Source organism: Lagenorhynchus albirostris, chromosome 5, assembly GCF_949774975.1.
Source record: "Lagenorhynchus albirostris chromosome 5, mLagAlb1.1, whole genome shotgun sequence".
NCBI classification, from domain to species: domain Eukaryota; kingdom Metazoa; phylum Chordata; class Mammalia; order Artiodactyla; family Delphinidae; genus Lagenorhynchus; species Lagenorhynchus albirostris.
Window position 1 is genome coordinate 35,615,703 of NC_083099.1, and position 22,533 is coordinate 35,638,235.

At 40.1% G+C, this 22,533-nt stretch overlaps 1 protein-coding gene across 1 annotated transcript in view; it reads right to left on the reverse strand.

Annotated features, from left to right (window-relative positions):
- NEK11 (NIMA related kinase 11) overlaps window positions 1-22,533 on the reverse strand; it is a 288,926-nt gene that overhangs the window by 169,267 nt on the left and 97,126 nt on the right. The window contains 9 exon segments of the mRNA XM_060149008.1: window positions 64-163; window positions 371-517; window positions 2,191-2,274; window positions 4,942-5,039; window positions 6,821-6,877; window positions 6,879-6,937; window positions 10,010-10,093; window positions 13,356-13,434; window positions 13,528-13,677. Of these exon segments, the coding sequence (XP_060004991.1) occupies window positions 64-163; window positions 371-517; window positions 2,191-2,274; window positions 4,942-5,039; window positions 6,821-6,877; window positions 6,879-6,937; window positions 10,010-10,093; window positions 13,356-13,434; window positions 13,528-13,677 (858 nt within the window).

Sequence of the window (22,533 nt, forward strand, 5' to 3'; positions counted from 1 at the left end):
CAGTTTGGCTGACAGCTCTGAGCACTTTTTTTCTGGTTCATGAGGGCCAGGGAAACAACTTACTTCAGAGCATTCACAGTCTTACACATGTTAGTAGTGATGCTGTTTAACTCATGTAGAAGCGGAGGTCCCTCATCCAGTGTGAGTTTCCAGCTCATCTTCGCTATGACAAAGAAGACAAGAGAGGATGGACAAAGCCCTCGGCTTCTCTGCTTTTGACCACCACAGCCCAGCTCTGGCAAACTGATGGAAGGTGGCCACATACACCCAAGGCTTCTCCCAGAGGCCGGCCAGGCTCACTGGAGGGTCAGCCTCACCAACGCACATGTCATCCAAGAGCAGCCTTCTGCAGGCTAATGCAAACTTATACCGTGATCTCCAAGGTCAGCTATGGTGTCCTCTACACTTGACCCAAGTGTGCCAAGGTCCAGGGAAGGAATGGGCTGAGACTCAGGCAGGTTCTCTGAAGCTGAGTCATCAAATTCCTTGCAGAAGGTAATGAACAATTCATGAGAAGCTGATCAGAGGAAACAGCATTACCACAAATGAAACAATATTCTTCTTTAGAAGATGACTTAGAAACAAAAGCCCACCTAATCCTTTCCCTTAAACATGATAACATTTTCAAATCTCAAGAAGGCAGCTTGGAATGAGAGGAACAGCTCTGAATTAACTCGGCAGGTGACCTTGGGCAAATCATATAACCTCCCTTGGCCTGAGTGTCAGGGTCATGGTGAGGGTGAGGCGGGCAGGATGTCCAGCCCTACTCAGCTTCCTCATCTCAAGACTAGAGGTGCTGGCTTCAATAATGTCTTTTAAAGCTCTCCTCCAGCTTTAAAAGCTCTGTGATTCTATGAATTTCAATTTCCTAAAAGAAAGAGATCTAAGAGGTGACATGAAAGAGTTTCCACTTCAAAAAAATAAAAGTTAAACTTCTCAAATGTTTCAATAGGCATGTCAACTAATCACTCTGTGTGTGTGCGTGTGCGTGTGCGTGTGTGTGTGTGTGTGTACTTGCCACCCAGAGCTAATGCTGAATTGACCTGTTTTCCTGGGTAAATGGCTTTCATGGAGAACTATTCCAAGAGCATCTTCATATCAAAAGGAGAAAGTTCAAACTAATCTTAAATGAATAAGTAAAACATAGCTGTGCTACACCGAGATGTGGCATCTGTGGAAATACAGTCATAAAATATTTTTAAGAAGTCCAATTTTTGTACTGTATAATAATTGTTGCAGGAGGTGAAACTGGCTCCAAATTTCAAAGGGTCACTGATAGTGCAAAAAGCAGAGACTGCACGAAATGTGCCTCTGTGTGCACTTCAGAAATTATTTGACAACAAGTATTTAGACTCTCAGTTGACTTTGATTTTCTGAGGTTCTCTTTGAAGAGAACAGAATTGTTATAATTGCTTCTCTTAGAAGGAGCAAGACTTGATCTGCTCTTTGATCCCCAGGACTGTTTCACATTTGGAGGCCTGATCTGCCACACAAGTTTCACAGAAACCATCACACCTGCATACACCCCAGGATAAAAGAAAGACTGGGCTTAGTGTGTGCATCGTGGTATCTAGTTGTTTTAAGCTACCATCCTTTAAAGAAATGGTGCCAACATGATTCCACAGTCAACTACGCTTCAAGATTTCAAAGTTCAAATTCAGTGGAGCAGAAAATGCCTTCCAGTGTAAAAGGCCCCATCAGTCAGGTTCTGAAAAACAAAGCAAGCCACTCTCCTAAACACCTCAAAGAATTGTTAAAACATTTAAGAGGTGACACAGCCAGCCTGTCTCTCCCCTAACTGTGTTTCTATCTCCTACAACTGCTTTTGAAATATAATGAGGTTTGCTTCAGCCAGACAGACAGAAGGAAGAGGACTAAAGAACAGAGCCCCAGCGAGAGGAGGAAGAAATTCAACCACAAATGTGTATCTGGGCAGACGGGAATGTGTGCCTCTTCCTTCTTTCCTTCTTAATCATGTTTTTCTTTAGCCTCTTGCAACCAATTAATCCAGCTTATTTCTCACATTGTATTTCATCCTTTTCAGCTCACTGATGCCTTTCCATGAGATGTCTAGACCCTTCAGTCCATCTGCAAAGTATCAGCTCCCCCTCCTTGGTTCTCTGAATATATTATGCCTGCCTCACTCCTGTGCCTGTGAATGTGATCAGACTGGTCTCCTCTCTGCCTGGCCTCCTCTCTCCAACCTCCTCCAGGGGTAACAAGAAAGCCTTCCCTCAGGTTGCCCCTCCTTTTCTTCAATTCCCATTAAATGCTCTTTTTTCCTAAAGAGATTATAGGAAGTTCCGCTCATCATGGCTTTTCCAGATCCTCTTTCATCTGAAGCTGCTTTCAAGAACCCCAATTTCTGTCCATTACTAATCAGTGTGCGGTCCTGGCCCAGCAGCATAGGAATCACCAGGGAGTTTGTTAGAAATGCAGCATCCCAGGACCCACCCCAGACCAGCCAAATCAGAATCTACCTTTCAACAAGACCAAGAGGTGATTCAGGTACATTTTAAAGTTTGAGAAGCATTGCTAGAAAACATAAGAATTTGGAGAAGGGCTAGTAGACTGAGGTCAAAGACGGTTCTCCTGAAGAGGCGGTGACATTTTAAAGAGAGAAAGTGGGATGCTACTGATGGGTCAGAGGGAAATGGCTGATGTAACTGCACAAAGGAGGGCGAGAGACCTGTGATGCTGAACAACGCTGCGCACTGGGCAGAATCAGCCCAGGGAGGGTCTTCTCTTCAAGAGCCAGGGGCTGCCTGGAGCACTTCCTGCCTACATCAATATGCAACTTAGGAAACTTGCTTCTGGAAAGCTCAGAACCAAAGATGTTGGTGATACTGAATCTTACATGACCAAAGAATGAACCACCATCTCTGGTCAAGACAGCGGCAGGCAACTCCCGCCTGCCTTTGCTCCTTGCTGATGGACGGGGGTGGAATTGGGAGAAACTAGGCAGACACTGTGGAGGTTATGAGTTCGGACTTCATAAAATCTCTGTGAAATCCTCACTTTCCTCATTTGAACTGGGCCAAGATCTGGACTCCCATGTTCTGTAGGATAATATAGAGCTAATAAAACCTTAAGTGACTTTAGGATCCCCCAAGGGCCCTAATTTATAGAAGGGACAAGACCTCATACAGTGTTGTTGCTTCACGCTAATAGTAATCATATTGGAAATGAAAAAGAACACAGAATTGATTACTTTTAAGGCCAATGAAGAAAAGCAAAGAAGTTAAGTAAGTTATCAGACATTAAAATGTAAGATCGTACTTGAAACTACATTTTTATTTGCCATATGCTAACTTTAAGAATAAAGTTATTTAGGCTTTATAAAACAAAATATTATCACATCTGTACTTCTCAATTTCCAATCTCTGGGGGTAAAATCCCTTAGAAGCAGGGGACCCTGAGCATTCCAGAAAAATGTCCTGGTTTTTATCAGCTGATTAAACAAGTATTTTACATATATTAACAAATGCAGAATTCTTATCATCATGCCAGACTCTTGTTGGGGATGTGCGGGAATCTGCAGTCTCAATCCTGAGGGGAAGATGACCTACCTCCACAAGTCACCACTTCAGGGCCTCGAAAGTATCTGGGAGGTGAAGGAGGGTGCTGAAGGAGGGTGAAGGAGGGTGAAAGCTGAAGGAGGGTGCTCAGTGTTTGCAGGGGGCTTGGTGGTGTCAAGACCCTTCCCCGAGTAGGGGTCTGACACTGCTGCCCCTCAGCTGGCAACTTCTCCACCCTAAGGTTCTGTGAGCAGGAACCATCCCACCCCTACACCTCTGAGGCCAGCCTCCCTGGGAGTAAGAGATGGTGGAGAACAGGGGTTGGGATGGAGCAGCGTCAGCACCCACATACTGTCTGCTAAAGGGCCTGATGGACAGAGACTCCTAAGGTCAATGTAGGCTGGGCCCCCATCTGCTCCAACTTTGGGTTTTCAGAACTCTAAAGCACTCCCAACCACTAAGTAATTGAGAAAAGTGGATCACCAGTCAGAGGGAGGCAGCAAACAACGTTCCCACGCTCTGCCTTGTCTGCGAGTGAGCTCTGCCCAGGGCTCCGGCACACCCCAGGGTGCAGAGCCCTGTGATTACTGAGCTACAGTAGAATGAGCATCCCCAGACCTCAGGGATCATCCCCACAGCCTCAGGGGCTTGGTTCTTCCTGCTAAAGGAAAGAATCTCCCTCAGATACAGGGATGACCAATGAACAAATAACCAGAATTTGAGACAATAAAGTTTTCCATAAAAAGGACTCCTTCCCAAATTGTTTTTACCAAAGAGTTAGGAGGTTGGTGTTGATGTCTATTATCCAAATACAACCCTGAAGAAAGACTACCTTAAGTATCAAAGTCCACACCAAGGTCAATGAAGATATTTTTAACCATTAGGGGATGGTATTCAGAGGCTTGGGATGCAGAGGACATGAATTTGGGGTGCATTTCATGTGAGTCTGCAACCCTATTATTGGATATGTATGATAATTCTCCAAAGTTTGAAAGGGGTTATTAACACAACGCACGATGATATGGATGGGAGACAGAAAATAAAGAGGGAAAGAACGAAAAATAAGACAGAAAAAGAACAGTGGACTAAAGAAGTAAAGCAACAATAGCACGGCTGAAATTCAAAATTAGATAGACACATATTTGTTCTGCAAAGTCATACTTTTAACTCTTCAGTTGTTCATTCAATGCAGATTAAGTCATCCTTACACAGCAGGCACTTGGTACAGCTGCTTTGAATTAGTGCCATCACTAATTGTTGGCCTACGTTCTAAAACAAATCCCAGTCCAGCCTGGAATTGGGCAGAGTTGGTCTGGATGCTTTTTTTCCCTACCTTGTCCCTTTTACTACCCAACTGGCCCCATGAATCTGAAGAATCTGAGGCAAGAAAAGGTCTTTTGTAAAATTTAAAACAGAAGCGCACTCACGTGGAGCACATCCACAGTCAGCTGCTGCAAGTTCCGAGATCTCAGTTCTTGCATTTGTTTGTTGTTTTCTTCATATTTTTTTTCCAAAAGCTTTCTGCATAAAGTGAACATAGAAAAAGAGCTGCAATTTGCTAAAACCACATCTACGTTACACAAGTGTGATCCCTGTTTCAAAAGGCAGACTGGGGTGTAGGGCAGCCAGGCCTGTGGTCTCTCCCTCATCACGTGAGTGCGGTGCAGCCCCACTCGATTTTCCTTTAAAGCACGCAGGATGCTGGCTCTTTGTTCACCCTCAAGAACCCAGAACTCAGGGGAAGAGGGTGGTGCCATTCCTGTGTGCTCTCGGCCTGTGCTGACAAAGGACAGGAGTGTGTCTCTGATGCTCAGGAGAGAGCCCAACACATATGAATAACTGGATAACAAACCCATAGATGTGGAAAACAGACCTGCATTTCAAAGAATTTATGGAAAAGAATATGAGAGCCACTGTGAAGGGGAATTTTTCTCAGACATTTTCTGTTTCCTCTACAATAGAAGAGTTGAATTTAATAGACCTGCTATTAAACTGGAGGAAAGATTTGAGTTCTTGTGATTACTTGTATGCTAATTTATACTTAGATTTCTTGAAAAATCACTGAATATCCCTGTAGTCAAATTTTCTTGTCTATAACGTGGGTACATTATAACCCTTATGACAATGGAGTCATTTTCTACCTAAAACACATGACCTTTCTCAAATCCTAGAAACAATAATCAAAACCACTCCAATGCAATTCATTCATAAAATCAAGAACAAACTTATTTAAAAATCATTGCCTTTAATAACAAAAATATTAAATGCCATGAGGTAGATCTATGAGTTTTTTGCATATTAAAAATAGTTTTAATTTGAAAAATAAATGGTAATGTGCAAGTTGTTAAATTGCCTTTTTAATCTGTTCCTGTCAGAGATTTAATTTTCCTTTCACCCTCAACCAATGACATGAACCATGGTACCCTGGAAATATCGCCATTCCTGAGGTGTTAGAAATAGATCTGGGACTGTGAGTTGATGCAACAGTCCAAACAACTTTCTTGACTATATTTCTTCAGCAAAATCCACACTTAGTGGTGTACTGGTTTGCACATATCTTCCAACTGAACACTGAATGATATCACATTGGACAGATTTGAGTTTCAAGTCTTTTTTTGTCCCTCTAATTCTTTGTTGGGGCTTCTAAGCCACCAAAAAATTGGCAGAGGAAGAAAGAAGAAGAAAAATTAGGCAATTGGGTCACATACCAGCTGAAAAATCAGTCTTTGAGAAATTGGGAGTTTTGGGCTCTTTGGAACCCCTTTTTCATGTGTAAATTCTAAACACTTGTGATCTCTCACACCAGCAGCATGCCCAGAGCAGACTGTGAAGGGCTTTACCTGACAAAACAGAGTTGTTTCCAGGCTCCTTCCTAAAGCCAGCAATTTCCAGCAGGTACACAGCAGCCAGGGCTCTGGGCAGAGGGGTTTAGCAAACACCTGGGGAGTGTGGACAGAATAGTGAGGCCACCTTATCACCCCCTCACGGTGCTGTGTACAGAAGGTGTCAACAACAAAGAGGCTTCGTCTGGAGGCTGACCTTATATTTTCATTCCTAATAACCTCCCTGATATTCAATCCTTCTTTTCACACAAGACTGAAAGCCTGCTATTAATAGTGCCTGGCATCCAATAACCATCTATGGCTCAATAACCATCTTTTGAGGGAATGAGTGAATGAATAAATGAATAAACTGATAAATATGTGCATTTTCTTGTTGTGGTTTTTGCTTGTCTTCAGCAAGTTCCTCTAGAGCCCTGGGAAGCAGCCCAGGGCCCAGGGCACTAAGGGAAGGTCACTTACTTTAGCTTCCTGGTCTCCTCATCAGCTGCCTGGACCTTCCTCAGCCGCATCCTCTCTCGGTGTCATTTTCTGTACCTCAGATAGCGTCCGCAGGGTCTGCAGGTGGATTTTTTCTGCCTATAGATAATAAAGATTCCCATGTGCAACCCATCCCAAACATGCTCAGAAAAATTAAACAAGTATTTTACAGAAGTATCATTACACTACTGAGAAGGGAAAAGCATCTCAAGACATGCCAAGTGAAAACTAATAAACTCTGGGTAGGTAATTAGCCAAGAAGGACTGTGGTTAATTGGCAATATTTTTTAAACTAGATTTTTGTTTAAAAGCAAATTATGTACTTTGCAAATTTCTGCTCATTTCATTGCCTATGACTGCTTTTCATAGTGCAAGACAAATTAGGATCTTGGCCATTAAGGAGTAAATAGACTGGCAGACTAATTCAACCATGTGGATAAGACACAATTTTGGAATTAGGCAGGGTTTGAATCCCGTCTCTACCACTCATTAGCTCTGTAGCCTTGGGCAAGTTACTGAATTTCTCTGAACCCCAGTTTTCTCATCCATAAAGAATGGGCTATCCTGAGTATTATATGAGATAATGTATGTACAGTGCCTGACATATAAAAGTATCCCAAAATGGTAGTATTATAATAGCTAAAAGTTATTGAATATGCCTTATCTTCTAGGCTTCATACAGTAGGTATTTTTATGGCAGCATGGCATAGTGATTAATTGCACAGTTAAGAACATTCTCTAGGTTCAAATCCTAGCTCCCAGGCTACATGCTGTATGCCTTTGGGCAAGTTACTTGACCTCTCTATGATTGTTTAAATAATAATAATAATAGTACCTACTTTGTAGGGTTGTTGTGAGTTTAAATGAGTTAATTCATGCAAAGAGCTTATAACAGAGCAAAGCATATGGTCATTATCCCTGAAAATGTTAGCCAATATTATTCGAGAGCCTCTTTCTTCAGTTAAAGAAATGTGCTTACATTAACCATGTATTGAAAGGTCTGCAACCACATTCTCAATGGCATTTGCTTCTGTGCCTGGCTTGGTTAGGGCCCAATAGCGGAATGCCTTTTGCACTCAACTCCCTCCTTAAGAAACACTATGAGGGGGGGACAGGGAGGGAGGATAAAAATCCCCAAGCACAAGTAAAACAATTTTGTGATAAAAATCAACTTGTATGTAATCCACTGATAAATATTATAAACATGTATGTGGTAGATATGGGTGTATGTTTACACTTGTGTGAATACCTAAAGGAATAGACTTAACTAGTCACCAAAATGGGGATCATCTCAGTGTGGCGAGATTTCAGTTGCTTTTTAACTATTTCTTTCATCTTTGGTATTGTCTGAATATTTTACATTAAAAATAGTATTGTTTCTTTAAGCAGAAATAAAGCTATTTTCATCTTTATATTTAGTGTACATAGGAAGGGACAATATGAAAAGTCTGGGGTATATTCATATACTTAGATTGAATAATTGTCAAAATACATATATTTGTTAAATAAAAAACATTCAAGTTTTAAAATGTGTATAAGATGACCCCACTTACATTAAAATATATGTACACAGGAAAAAAAAAAAAAAAGAAACACTATGAGGGCTTCCCAGGTGGTGCAGTGGTTGAGAGTCCTCCTGCCGATGCAGGGGACACGGGTTCATGCCCCGGTCCTGGAAGATCCCACATGCCGTGGCGCAGCTGGGCCCGTGAGCCATGGCCGCTGAGCCTGTACATCCGGAGCCTGCGCTCCGCAACGGGAAAGGCCACAACAGTGAGAGGCCCGCGTACCACAAAAAAAAAAAAGAAAGAAAGAAACACTATGAGGAAACTGTAATGACCTCTGTAGGCAGTTCTCATCTCTCTGGAATACAGTTCACACCAGAGCCTCCAGGGGCCATGCAGTTTTCAGGAATACACATGCTTTATTTTGTAAAACCAGATAGAGCCCCTCAAATCAGTCATAGATCTTGAAAATAACAGTGACGATTTGAAATCAATATCTCATAATGTGAAAGATCACCCGAAGAACTGGATTCAAGCACACTATAATTGTAAGCACAGTCAGGCAAACTGTTTCAAAACTGCAGTGCAAAATGATAGCTAAAGTTAGTCCAGTATTTTAAAAATAAGATACCTACTACTCTCACATATCTTGTTAATAAAATAAAACGAGAAGTTCCAGGCATTCCTGAAAAAAATAGGTAGTAACCCAAGAAAACTAGGTTATAGGGGCATGCCTAAAGATGTATCGCCTGAGTTGCAGGGTATTTTAACTGGAGATCATGCATTAAACAAAGACTGAATACCTTTGATGGACCAGTTCCCTCAGTTTGAATGTGGGGATGGAAAACAAACACGGCACAGTTGAGAAACCACTGGACTGGGGGTTAGAGAAGCATATTTGTGTAATTTGGCCTTGAAGATCAAGCTGATGAGGGCTACCATTCTCACTTCACTGCCCTGCACAGCTCTGGGAGGGACTGTCATTCTCATTGGAACAAAATTAAATAACATTTCTTCAGCAAAATTATAGATTTGGTCTTATCAGTGGTGCCCCCTGGAGTTGTGCAGTACACAGCCTGCACAGCTGTACATGGCTGTTCTGACATAACCTAGTATTCTGGGCTCTTGTAAGTTATGGCATAGAAATTTTGAATAGGTAGGAGAGACAAATGAGATCAGGAAAAAATTATGGCTCTTTGTGAAACACATTCTCTAGTTCTTATGTATATCTCAAGAAAGTAAATTTTGGCTTATTTTCAATTGTCCCGGGACTCTACAGTGTCAGCTTTTCAATAGATACTCTGCCAGTTCCTGTTAAACAACCAACGTGTGAAAGCCATTTATGCTTAATCTGAATGTTCATTAGCATAAATATCACTAAACGTTTGAGAGATGAATTTCTCTATATACTTACAATGCAACTGCAGAGCTACCCTGCAGATCTGTAAGCTGTGCAGAGGTTTAAACTTTTATGATTTCAATTTACTACCACCTGGGGCGAAGGACTTTGGCACGTCAAGTTACTGAAGCTCCTTAATTTCTTGGCAAGACTTAAGTGAATTCTAGGATACTCCATGCTGTCAGCTTAGCACTAATATTTTTTAAGACAAATGCATTTAACATTTACACTCAGTGGGCTTTTTAAAAACAAAACAATTACTTACACAGCATTAATTATATAAGCTGCCTCCTTCTGACGATTCAAATTCTTGTCTTCCAGGGTCATTTCCGAATATTGGCACATCAGGTGCTGAAAAAAAGAACAGCCGTAACATACCTTAAAGACTCTTCAGGGATGAAGAGGCATAAAATGACCAGTAGCCTTTTCTGATGTGTAGTACTACTGACCCATGTCTGAGGCTTGAAATCAAACCCACTGGTAACTATTTTTCCTTCTGTAACAGGTCTAAAACATTACACAGCAGCTCCTGTGGGGTCAGGCCCCTGTCCATCTTTTCAACTTCATATTGCTCTGCCTGCTCTCTTGCTCCCGTTCACCCAGCCACAGGCAGGCCTTCCCTCAGCTCCAAGAACACACAGTTCTCTCCCACCTCAGGGACTGTAGTGGACGATGTCTCTGCTCCCAGTGAAACCGAACAGGACCCTGTGAGGCTCCTGGGCACGAAAGCCTTTCTGTGTCCCCTATTTGTAGGGAATAGGCTTCAGTCTCCATGACTTTCCCTGAGTTCCAAAGGGCAGGTTCAAACAGTTGCTAATCAATAAAGAGAGGGAATGCAGAGAGAAGGGAGGAGCAGTTAAAAAACAATAGTGCAGCCTTGGGACAGAGTCCTGGTTCTGCCTCAAGTGATACACATAACAATACCTTTGAGTTCTTCTGCAGAACTAAAACCCCCAACAAATGGAAGATGTTAACTACTTGATGAAGCATTCTTCATTCTAGAGAGAAAGTCAGAGTTTGATAACCTGAAGAACCACAGAAGCTCATCAGGAGACCACCTGAGGCCAGATTAAAGGAGTGCAGGCCCTGCACACACCCTGATCCTTAACAGCAACCCTGCCCTTGAACCACTGCTATAAAACTCCTCACCAAATCCCCCTGAGTTGGAACACACAGCTTTGAGGGCATGTGTCTTCTGTGCCCCCCTTTATCTGACAAAGCAATAAGCTATTCTTTTCTACTTCACCCAAAACTTTGTCTCCAAGATTTGATTCATCACTGGTGCACAGAGACTGAGTTTCGGCATCACCAAGTCCAGGACTAGGGTGTGACAAGCAAGGCACTCACCTCAGGTACAAATTTAAGGGGCATAAAAAACTCAGTAACCAAGATAAATAATATTTTAATGCAGTATTATAAAAAAATCAACATTAATGACAAAAAGCCTTGGAGAATACAATAGCAAAAGTTTAAAAAGCGACAAGACCCGGTCCTGAACTTGCACCATTCTACCTCAGTTTCTAACCGAGCTGAACTTAGGTCTGCTCACCAACAAAGCCAATTTAATGATACCAGGTTGTGGTGAAGGAAAGTACAGCGTTTATTACAGGGCACCAAGCAAGGAGAATGGGTAGCTAATGTTCAAAAGACCAGAACTCCCTGATAGCTTTCAGGGAAGTGTCTTTAAAAGCAACATTTGGGGTGAGGGTTGCAGCTCATGGACTTTCTTCAGATTGGTTGGTGCTGAGGTAACAAGGTGGTGTTTTGGGAATCTTAATCATCAATCTCTGGTTCCAACCAGTCTGAGGTCTACATGCTTGTTGTCATCATATAGTCACCACCTGGGTAGGGGTCCTAGTTTCTGCAGAACAACTCAAACATATGAATTAGATTATTATATATATCCCTTGGGGAGGAACTAGCATTCTGTTTTATCACTGAACTGTTGTTTAGGCTATCATTACTTTTCTTGCTTGACTGCTTTTCTTTTGTTTCTACATTCCCTCAATTCTCTAATTAGTAACTACCTGAGTCTGTTTCTTGGAACTCAGGAAAGTCTTAGGAGACTAAAACCTTTTTCTACAAGCAGTGGACATGGAGGGACTTTTATACCTGAGACAGCCCTGCAGGGTCCTGCTTGGTTTTAGCTCCACTTTCATCCTAGCCCCATTGGATCCTGTCCTTGAACGTTTGATATTTTGTTACTATGGACTTCTTTTTAGCATTACTTTTGATTTTTTTTAAAAAACACTACATTGCAACATTATTTATCTGGATTACTGAGTTTTTGGTGTCCTCTTTAATTTTGCACCAGGGAAAATGCCTCATTTGTCTCACCCTAGTCCCAGGGGATCTATTGGATGCCTTTTGACTTTTTTGTTTGTTTTTTTGCTCACACACCCTTCATTGTGGTTTTGATCCCAACAACCAGCCTCTTTTCAGAAGTCTGCCCTCAGGCAAGTGGAGAGCTATACTCAGGGAGAGCTGAAAGCACCAGGGAGCTCCCACCACTTCCTCCTCTTGTCCTGCTTATCCCACATCTTTAGTGCTTCCCCCTCCAGGGGACATCACCTAAGTCAGAGTTTTGTATGAGCCACTCCCTGTGATCACAACACTCTCCCTCAGGCTCTTTGTAGGGCACGCTGCTTCTCACCATCTCACTGATGTCACAATGTCACCTGCTCCTTCTCTGACCACCAAAGCCCTTCCCTTCCCTTATTTCACAGCATGCTATATTTCTTCCTAGTTCTTCTGATAGTTTACAATTATTTTATTTACTTGCTTACATTTTCTTGGTTACTGGGTCCTCTTACTAGCAGCCAAGCTTCAAAAAGACAGGAGCCATATCTGTTCCTATCATTTTGGCACCCCCCCAGTGTCAGTACAGTGCCAGAGCTCAACTAATGACTGCACATCAAGTCAGCATCCCTGTTTCCTGTGCCTGAGAACTGGACACTGATGAAAAGGTGTGCCCATTTGTGAAGGTGAATGACTGCTCTGTGGGTCCACTTAAAACTGTTCATAAAAATTAAAGGAAATCTGCCCAAGGGATTTGTATTGTAAAAGCCTACAAAGTCTAAAAACAAGGAAACAAACAAACAAAAAAACATCCTGAGAGGACACCATTTGCTTTTTGCTTACCATTAAAGGCAGATTCTCTGCATCGAAATTTTTAATCTACAGGAAAACAAAATAAACTCAGCTAATCAATAAAAAGTATTAGTAGGATACAAAATAAGGAATGGAATAATAAAGGCCCAATGAAACCCCCAGATTTTGTATCATTAGTAGTACATTCTTGCACTAGCAGGGATACACGTACAAAGTGTAGAGGTAAGATTTGTAAGCCAAGAGCTCTAAGGGTGGATGCTGCAGTTAGGCAAAAAAATCACAATCCAAACTTCTCACATCTGGGGCACCAGGGAGCTGGAGTTCACACACCTTCCTTGGCAGAGATTGCCTACTAATAATTTCCCCCAGCTTTTAAAAAAAAACCTTGTTTCTCCTTTCTGACTGATTCTTACTGCATCTTATTCCCACAGCACATCTACAAGTCCTAGAAGGTATATAAATGCGAATATGTGCTTCCAGGTATCCCTTTCATTTTAAATACCTGTTGTTGTTCAGCAATGTAAGTAATTTTTAAAATTTCTATAGCAAATGGTCTCAATGAAGGACTCTTATTCAACATGCTGTAATGTTTAAAAAGAAAATTATTGTTCAAATGAACTAAAATATAAGTACAATTTAAAATTGCTTCTGCAGCAATACATTTCTTTCCGTACCTTTCCATGATGGCATTCAGCTGTCTTGGGTATCTCTCAGGGAGAGAAGGAATGTCGCCTTCAACAATTTTTAAAACGATGGATAAGAAATTGGAGCCAGTGAATGCATGATTCATACACCACATCGCATACAAAATACACGCCAGAGACCTGAAGACACAAAGAATTTGAATGAGGAATAAATGTCCTCTTTTAAATTTGATCATCATACAAAACCTCAGATGTGTTAGGGCATTGGTTGTTAGGCACTAACATACACTTTGTTTTCTATTTAAATACATGTTTACTAAAAAAAAAAGGAAAAAGTGAAAAAAGAAAGCACAAAATGTAAGTCTTAATGAACACTTTTTGTCAGAGGAGAGCAAACAATCCAACAGGAATATGCCTACACATAGTAGGGACTCAATAAATATTTGATGAAGGTAGTAAGAAGTTTTTGAATCAACCTCTTTGAAGGAAAAGTAAAATGCAGGTAAATATTGTCTTCCTAAGGCAGTTCAATTAATGTTATATATGCAAAGTAAGATTTAAATTTATTAGCCTAGCCTTCCCTCTAATGTGTATCCAAGCATTCTGAAAAGGAAGCTGGCATCTTTATTAGTTTTCTAAATAGAATCCATTTGCAAGTAGGGTGGGAGAGTGGCTGCCTGCAGCACTCATTAATGTGTATAATTCTCCCTTCAGGAGTATGAAACAATATTAAAGTTCTAGATCAGTCCAACACTAATTTGTGTTAACTATGCAAATCAGTCATCTCTAAACTAGCAGAAAAATCTTTTAAATAATCTACATCATTAAGAAAACCAAGAAGAAATTTCTGCCTGAACTGAGTGTTAAGAAAGAACTTTTCTCCTGAATAATGGGTTATTTTTATCTTCTAGCTATTCTGAATTATGTAACTAGCCAAGTCTCCCTTTTCTTATTATTTGCTTGAAAGATCAGAAATAAATTTGCCGTTGACCTTGTGTAAGCTGTGTTTTATGTAACTTCAAACACTGTCCTGCTTTCTCATGAAAGGCAAGATATATATCAATACATACATACATGAATACCATCATTTTAACCATTTTGTGGGTGTTCAAGAAAATTCTGGATATATACACTGAAAACGTTTCTGTTCCAGTAAATAATAATAACACTAAAAATTTCAAACGAATTGGTACTTTACATATTACAAAGCACTTTCATATATATCTCAACAGAGCATCATAACTTCCCAGTGTAATGGAGCCAATATTATATTTTTCCCATTTTATACATGATGAAACTGGCTCAGAGAAGTTAAGTGACTTGGCCAAGGTCACACAAGTGGCCCTGATTGACTCTTGAGTTATGTATTTTTCTTTCCAAATCCGAGGCTATTTCCATTATAGAACGCTAGAAAGAGGCAGACATTAGGAGAAATCTCACGATATTGACTAGAACACCAAGATCAATGTCAACCTTATAAATTATGAAAATTATTTGAAGTTCAATAAATTTTCATCCATCTGTAAGACTATTAAATGGTATTTGGTATAGTAGCACATATTTAGATTTCTATACCCAGAAAAACAATTTCCTTCAAATAAAGGTGAAATAAAGACATTTTTAGACCAAGAAAAACTGACAGAATTCATGCCAGCAGGAAAGCACTAAAATCCTAAAAGAGAATTCTTCCAAAAGAAGAAAGATGATCCCAGACAGAAACAAGGAATGAAAGAAGGAATGAAGAGCACTGGAAAAAGTAATTTTCTGAATATGTTTAAATCAACATTAACTCTATAAAACTTAACTATCTTATGGGATTTAAAATTATGTGGAATAACATTTCATGACAAAAATAATGCAAAAGACAGAAGAGGGTAAATGGAGTTAAAGTATCATAAGGTCCTAATATTACTGGGAAAGTGGTAAAAGTAATTTTTACTAGACTGTAATAAGTCAAGAATGCATGTTATAACTGCTAGGATTACCAACAAAAGAATAGTAAAATAATGTATAACTGAAAAGAATAAAACTAACAAGTTACTAGAGGGAAAAAAGATCAAATAACAAAATTCAAATTAAAAAAAAGCAAGAGGGACTTCCCTGGGGGCGAGTGGTTAAGAATCCAACTGCCAATGCAGGGGACATGGATTTGAGCCCTAGTCCAGGAAGATCCCACATGTCGCAGAGCAACTAATGCCTGTGCACCACAACTACTGAGCCTGTGCTCTAGAGCCTGTGAGCCACAACTACTGAGCCTGTGTACCACAGCTACTGAAGTCCATGTGCCTAGAGCCTGTGCTCTACAACAAGTAATGAGAAGCCTGCGCACCACAACAAAGAGTAGCCCCCGCTCGCCACAACTAGAGAAGGCCCGCGAGCAGCGATGCAGACCCAACACAGCCAAAAATAAATAAATAAACTTATTTTAAAAATAAAAAAAATTTAAAAAGCAAGAAAGGGCAGAAAAAGGAACATAAAACAAGTGGTATGTGTAGACTAAAAAAGAAGACAAACTGTCATTAAGCATTTCAACATGATTGTATACATTAAAAAGGTCAAAAGACACTACAAGCTATTAGAATTCACAATTGAATTTAGCAAGTTGTTGGATACAAAGGTCGTTTCTATAAGCCTGCAGTAAACACATTTTAAAAACAAAATTAAAAATGTCATTTACATTAACATCACAAAATGTCAAATATGTAGGAATAAATCAAACGTAAGATGTGCAAGACCCTACACTGTAACCTCAGTACACTGCCGAGAGAAACTAAAGAAGATCTAAAAAAAAGAAAAAAAAATAGGGAGGGATAGATCCACACTCTTGGATTGGAAGGTTCAATTTATGAAGATGTCCATTTTTCCAAGAATGACCTAGTGCAATATTGATTCAAATCCTAGCACACTTTTTTGTGGGAGTTGACAAGCTGATTCTAAAGTTTACATGGAAATGCAAAGGGACAAGGGTAGCCAAGGCAACTGAAGAAGAACAAATTTGGAGGTCTTGTATTACCAAACAGCAAGATTTATTATGAAGTTTCATTTCTTATGAAAGTATGATATTGGCGAGGAAGAAAAAATAGACCAGTGGAACAAAATAGAGTGCTCAAAAAGAGATCTGCATGTATTCAATCACTTGACTAATGCAAAGATGAACTGCACTGTGGTAGAGGAAAAGATGATCTCTTTAATAAATTATACTAGGCCAATTGAATAACCATATGGAAAATATTGTATATTGACTCCTGTCTCACATCATACACATGCACAAAAATCAATTATAGGTGGATCTAACTGAAAGATAAAATCATAAAATTTTTAAGAGAAAAAAGGTACATGTCTTCCTGATCTTGGCATAAGCAAAGATTTTTTAAATAAAATGCAAAAAGCACTAACAATAAAGTTAGGGACTGATAAGATGGACTTCATTAAAATTATAAACTTCTGTTCACAAAAAAACACCATTTGGAAAGTAAAAATGAAGATACAGAGTGGGAAAAGATATTTGCAATTCAAATATCCATCTAAGACTGGTATCCAAAAAATTCCATAAATCAAACAATCAATCTTCTACAAATCAATAAGAAAAAGGAGAGAATCCAAGAGAAAAATGGCCAAAAGATTTGAAGAGACACTAAATGGCCCCAAGTCATGAGATGTTTAACATTATTAGTCATTAGAGAAATGGAAATTAAAACCACAGTGCACAGTCATCAGAATGGCTAAAATGAAAAAGGCAATTATCAAGTCAGTACCTGTTAGGTTTCGAAAAAGTTTTCTTGAAAAGAAGAAAGGGTAGGGCTATACGCTAATATAATCATCAGATTGAACCAAATACTTTTACCTGTGTGGGTATGTGTAAAATATTTGTGTGCTCTGAACTGCCCCAATATACTTCTTATTTTCCCAGAGAAGAGTCTAATTCTAACTTCAAGAAGTTTTCTTATACTGACACAATATAAAGCTACAAAGGACTATCAAGATTTGCTAATTCCAAATTCTCACTGTATTGATGAGAAACCAAAGTTCAGAGAGAGGGAAGGACTTTGCCTGGAAAGGTGCCATGTTAGATCAGCTTGTTTGATACTGGTACTAGTTCTCATTCAATATTTCTTAAAAATGTTTTCTAAAAAATTTATATTGACTACCCCCTGCTATATAATCTATTGTATAGGTAATAATTTGAACACAGAAAAAAAAATACATTAAATTCATAGGTCCAAGAGGTAGAGGTTATCCAGGCACCCACACATACTCTTCTGAGGATGTCACACAGCCTGTGGGCTCTTAGTCTTCTTCAGGACTTGAGCTGAAGCAGAACAAAGCCAGACAATCTCTCCTGGCTCTGACATGTCTGAACAGTTAGGTGGGAGCAATGATCCCTGACCCAGGACACTTTGAGCTGTCTTGGGAGCAGACTTTTATATTGTTTCCACCCATAATACAAATGGCAACAATAACAACGATAATAATAATGAAAATGACAGCTGAAATTTTAATGATGGTGTTTATTATAAGCCAGGCACCCTGTTCTATGTTCCTTACATACTCAAACTAATTTAATCATCCTCACAACATTCCTAATGAAGTATGAACTATTATTATCATTCCCATTTTCCAGATGAGGAAACCCTAAAACTGGGTAAATTGTTCAAGGTTCCATACTGAGTGGGTGGTAGGGCTAGTACCGCAACACAGGCTGTCTGGCTCTAGAGACAGAAACTCTATGCTATCCTCTCAGTGCTGTACCAATCAGAGCATTTCAGGTCCTTAAGGATGTCCTTCAGTAGGAAATCTTGGCTAGCCCTGAGAGAAGCCTTTCAGGCAGAGGTTGACTTCCCTGATTTCAGGTCCCATCTGGAATCATAACCCACCATCAAAGATCCCTGGGGCTTTAGACAATATGCAGTGTATCAGACCCCGGCAAATAGAGAAAACACAGACAACTAGATGTTCTGGGGCAGAAGGAAAGGAAGGCAGGCAAGTTTGGCCTTTGCTTTTCTGTTGCTTGGCAGGGAAAGAGGGTTAGTTGTCTATTAAGCACAGTGAGTTGATCACAAAGTCAAACCCTAGTTTTATGGAGACATAATTCTATCTGAGTCATACTTGATGAATGTATTGAGGATTATAAAAAGATGTGGAATTATCTGGCTAGACAGACTACAGAACAATTAGATCTAGAGAACAACTCAGTAATCAATTTTGATGCAAAACTATTCTTTTTTGGAAATCCTCTCAGCTACACTGAAGGCACGCTGCTTTCCATTTACCTATTTTATTTTGATCTACTGATATTTGCTGGGCTGGAGCACATGGAAAAGACTTCATTTATTACCCAGTAACTTGTGGAAAGGGACCTGCTATGGTCCCAGTGCACATGCCTGGCATGGGAGCCAGTAACTGAAATATGAGACAATCTGGTTGTAGAAAATACCATGACACTTGGAGCAAAAGATTTTTTAATTATCCTGTACCAGTTTTACAATCTATTTTCTATGTATACTTTTTATTCTAATAACTATATGTCTGTGTATCTGTATGTCTATATTTTAATTTTCTCCAGTTTCTAACCAGGCATTTCTACATGGGAATAATTACATTATCTCAAGCTCATCACTTCTATCCTTTTTGAAGACTTTTCTCTTATTTGACTCCCAGGTCTTAAATATGGCAATGCAAGAGCAGGGAAGGGTGGGGGGCCGGGAGACTAATTGAAAAAAAACAAGAGGTATATTTAACTTAGAAGTCTGTAATTTGTATTCCTTTCTTTTTCCAAAATAGAGCCAACTGTGAAGAAGTAAGCAAATAAATCCCTGAGGGGGTGAATGTGGCAGTGAAAGGGAAAGCTGGGATCAGGTGAGAGCGGAGCAAATTATACCTGAATTCCATGAACTTGCCATCTGTCCAAGTTCAACAGAACTGCCCAGTGTATTTCTGAAGCACAGATTGATAATAAATTGCAAATTTAACTCCGACTTTGTCTTGTCTCAAGGTAATTAAATTTACCCTTTGAAACCTGCCCTGACTCTGCAAAGAGAAACCTACTACACAGTGGTGCATGACTCTGGTTAAGGAAATTTTATTGATCTTCTAGATAATATTTTTACTTGATGTAATCCTAACATATCCATCTAGAAAAGAGTATACATAATTCATGCAGGCAAATAAATAGAGTAATAGAAATTTAATACAAGAGTAGCAGGTTTTGCTTTAGTGTGTGTTACCCTAAATAAAAGTCCTTACCGTGGTAATGTTGAATATCAACAAAAACTCAGTCTAGATATGATAAAAAACACTGAGCTGCTTGAACAAATTTTAAGAAGCATATTATGTTAATAACTAATGTTTATTAAGGGCCCATCACATCCCAGAACCTCTATCAGTTCTTCCCAAGCTTTCATATGCATACAACAAATCTACCAAGGAATTTGTTAGAATGCTGATTCTGAGTATTTGGGGGGAAATGTTGGTTACACTGGAGCATAGTTTCTGTATCTTCCTTGAATCCCCATGTAAAACAGAACAGCTAGATAGAAAAACTATAATCCAGGGCCAACATTTTCAACAAAGTTAGGTGACAATGTGTCTCCTTGAAACTCAAGGTACAAGTACATGGAAACAAACCACAATTACCACATGACCTGCACAATATCAGCATCTGTGTGAGAAGAAGCAGAGAGAGTCAATGGAGTGATTGAAGGACCCAACAGTAGAAGACCCTCAAAACAGTCAACAGGTACTCACTGAAAAGCACAGGGGGCCAATCTAAGAACAGCAGCTAAAACTCATAGGAGTTCTGCCCAATCCAAAAGCAGGGTGAATGCAAGAAAACCTTAGGGTAAGGCCTGAAGGGGCTGGAGCAGAATAGCTCAGGACTATCCAGTAGAACTTTCTGCAATGATGGAAATGTTCTGAATTTCTGACTACAATAACCACTAGCCACATGTGGCTATTGACCACTTAAAACATGGCTAATGTGTCTGAGGAATGGAATTTTTAAAAAAGTATTTAAAAGGAAAAGTGAATGCAGGTGCGCTCACCCCTTTTTACAAGAACACTGGAATCACAACTAACTGCTGAACAACCATTGATTAAAAAAATGCTGGAACCTACCATAAAAGACACCCAACATCCAAAGACAAAGAAACAGCCACAACAAGATGGTAGGAGGGGCACAATCGCAATAAAATCAAATCCCATACCCGCCGGATGTGTTACCCACAAACTAGAAAACAGTTATACCCCAGCTCTCCCACTGGCGTGAAAGTTCTGAGCCCTATGTCAGGCTTCCCAGCCTGTGGGCCCGGCAATGGGAGGAGAAGTCCCAGAGAATCTGGCTTTGAAGGCCCGTGGGATTTGACTGCAGCACTTCCACAGGACTGGGGGAAACAGAAACTCCACTCTTGGAGGGCACACACAAGGTCTTGTATGCACCAGGACCAAGGGAAAAAACAGTGACCCCATAAGAGACTTGGCCTACTTGCTCAGCAGACCTACCTGCTAGTATTAGATGGTCTCCTGCAGAGGCAAGGGGTGGCTGTAGCTCACAGCAGGGACAAATACATTGGCAGCAGCAGTTCTGGGAAGTATCCATTGGTGTGAGCCCTCCTGGAGGCTGCTATTAGCCCCAAAAAACAGCCTGTAGGCTCCAGTGCTGGGACACCTCAGGCCAAACAAGAAACAGGGAGGGAACACAGCCCCACCCATAAGCAGACAGGGGATTAAAGTTTTATTGCGCACAGCCCTGCCCACCAGGGACAAGACCCAGCTCTACCCACCACCAGTCCCTCCCATCAGGAAGCTTGCATAAGCCTCTTGGATAGCCTCATTCACCAGAGGGCAGACAGCAGAAGCAAGAAGAACTACAATCCTGCAGCCTGTGGAACAGAAACCACAATCACAGAAAGTTAGAAAGAATCAAATGGCAGAAGAATATGTCCCAGATGAAGGAACAAGCTAAAACCTCAGAAAAACAACTAAGTGAAGTGGAGATAGGCAACCTTCCAGAAAAAGAATTCAGAATAATGATAGTGAAGATGATCCAGGATCTTGGAAAAAGAATGGAAGCAAGGATTGAGAAGGTGTAAGGAATGTTTAACAAAGACCTAGAAAACTAAAGAACAAACAAACAGAGATGAACAATACAATAACTGAAATTAAAAATACACTAGAAGGAATCAATAGTAGAATAACTGAAGCAGAGGAATGAATAAGGGACCTGGAACACAGAATGGTGGAAATCACTGCCATGGAACAGAATAAAGAAAAAAGAATGAAAAGAAATGAAGACAGTCTAAGAGATTTCTGGGACAACATTAAATGCACCAACATTTGCATTATAGGCATCCCAGAAGGAGAAGAGAGAGAGAATGGACCTGAGAAAATATGTGAAGAGATAATAGCTGAAAACTTCCCTAACATGGGAAAGGAAACAGTCAATCAAGTCCAGGAGTGCAGAGAATCCCAGGCAACATAAACCCAAGGAGGAACACACCAAGACACATAGTAATCAAATTGACAAAAATAAAAGACAAGGAAAAAATATTAAAAGCAACAAGAGAAAAATGGCAAGTAACATACAAGGGAACTCCCATAAGGTTATCAGCTGATTTCTCAGCAGAAATTCTGCAGGCCAGAAGGGAGTGGCATGTTATACTTAAAGTGATGAAAGGGAAGTCTCTACCCAGCAAGGCTCTCATTCAGATTTGACAGAAAAATCAAAAGCTTTACAGACAAGCAAAAGTTAAGAGAATTCAGCACCACCAAACAATGTCTAATGTCTAAAGGAAGTTCTCTAGGCAGGGAAAGAGACCAGCAACTTAAAACAACCTTGCACATATATAGACTGTTATATCAAAACCTCATGGGAACAGCAAACCCAAAAACTACAATAGATACAGACACAAAAAAGAAAAAGCAACCTGAAAACCATACTAAAGATGGTCTTCAAACCACAAGAGAAGAGAACAAAAGAGAAAGGGAAGAAAAAAGACTTACAAAACCAAACCCAAAACAATTAAAAAAAATGGCAATAGG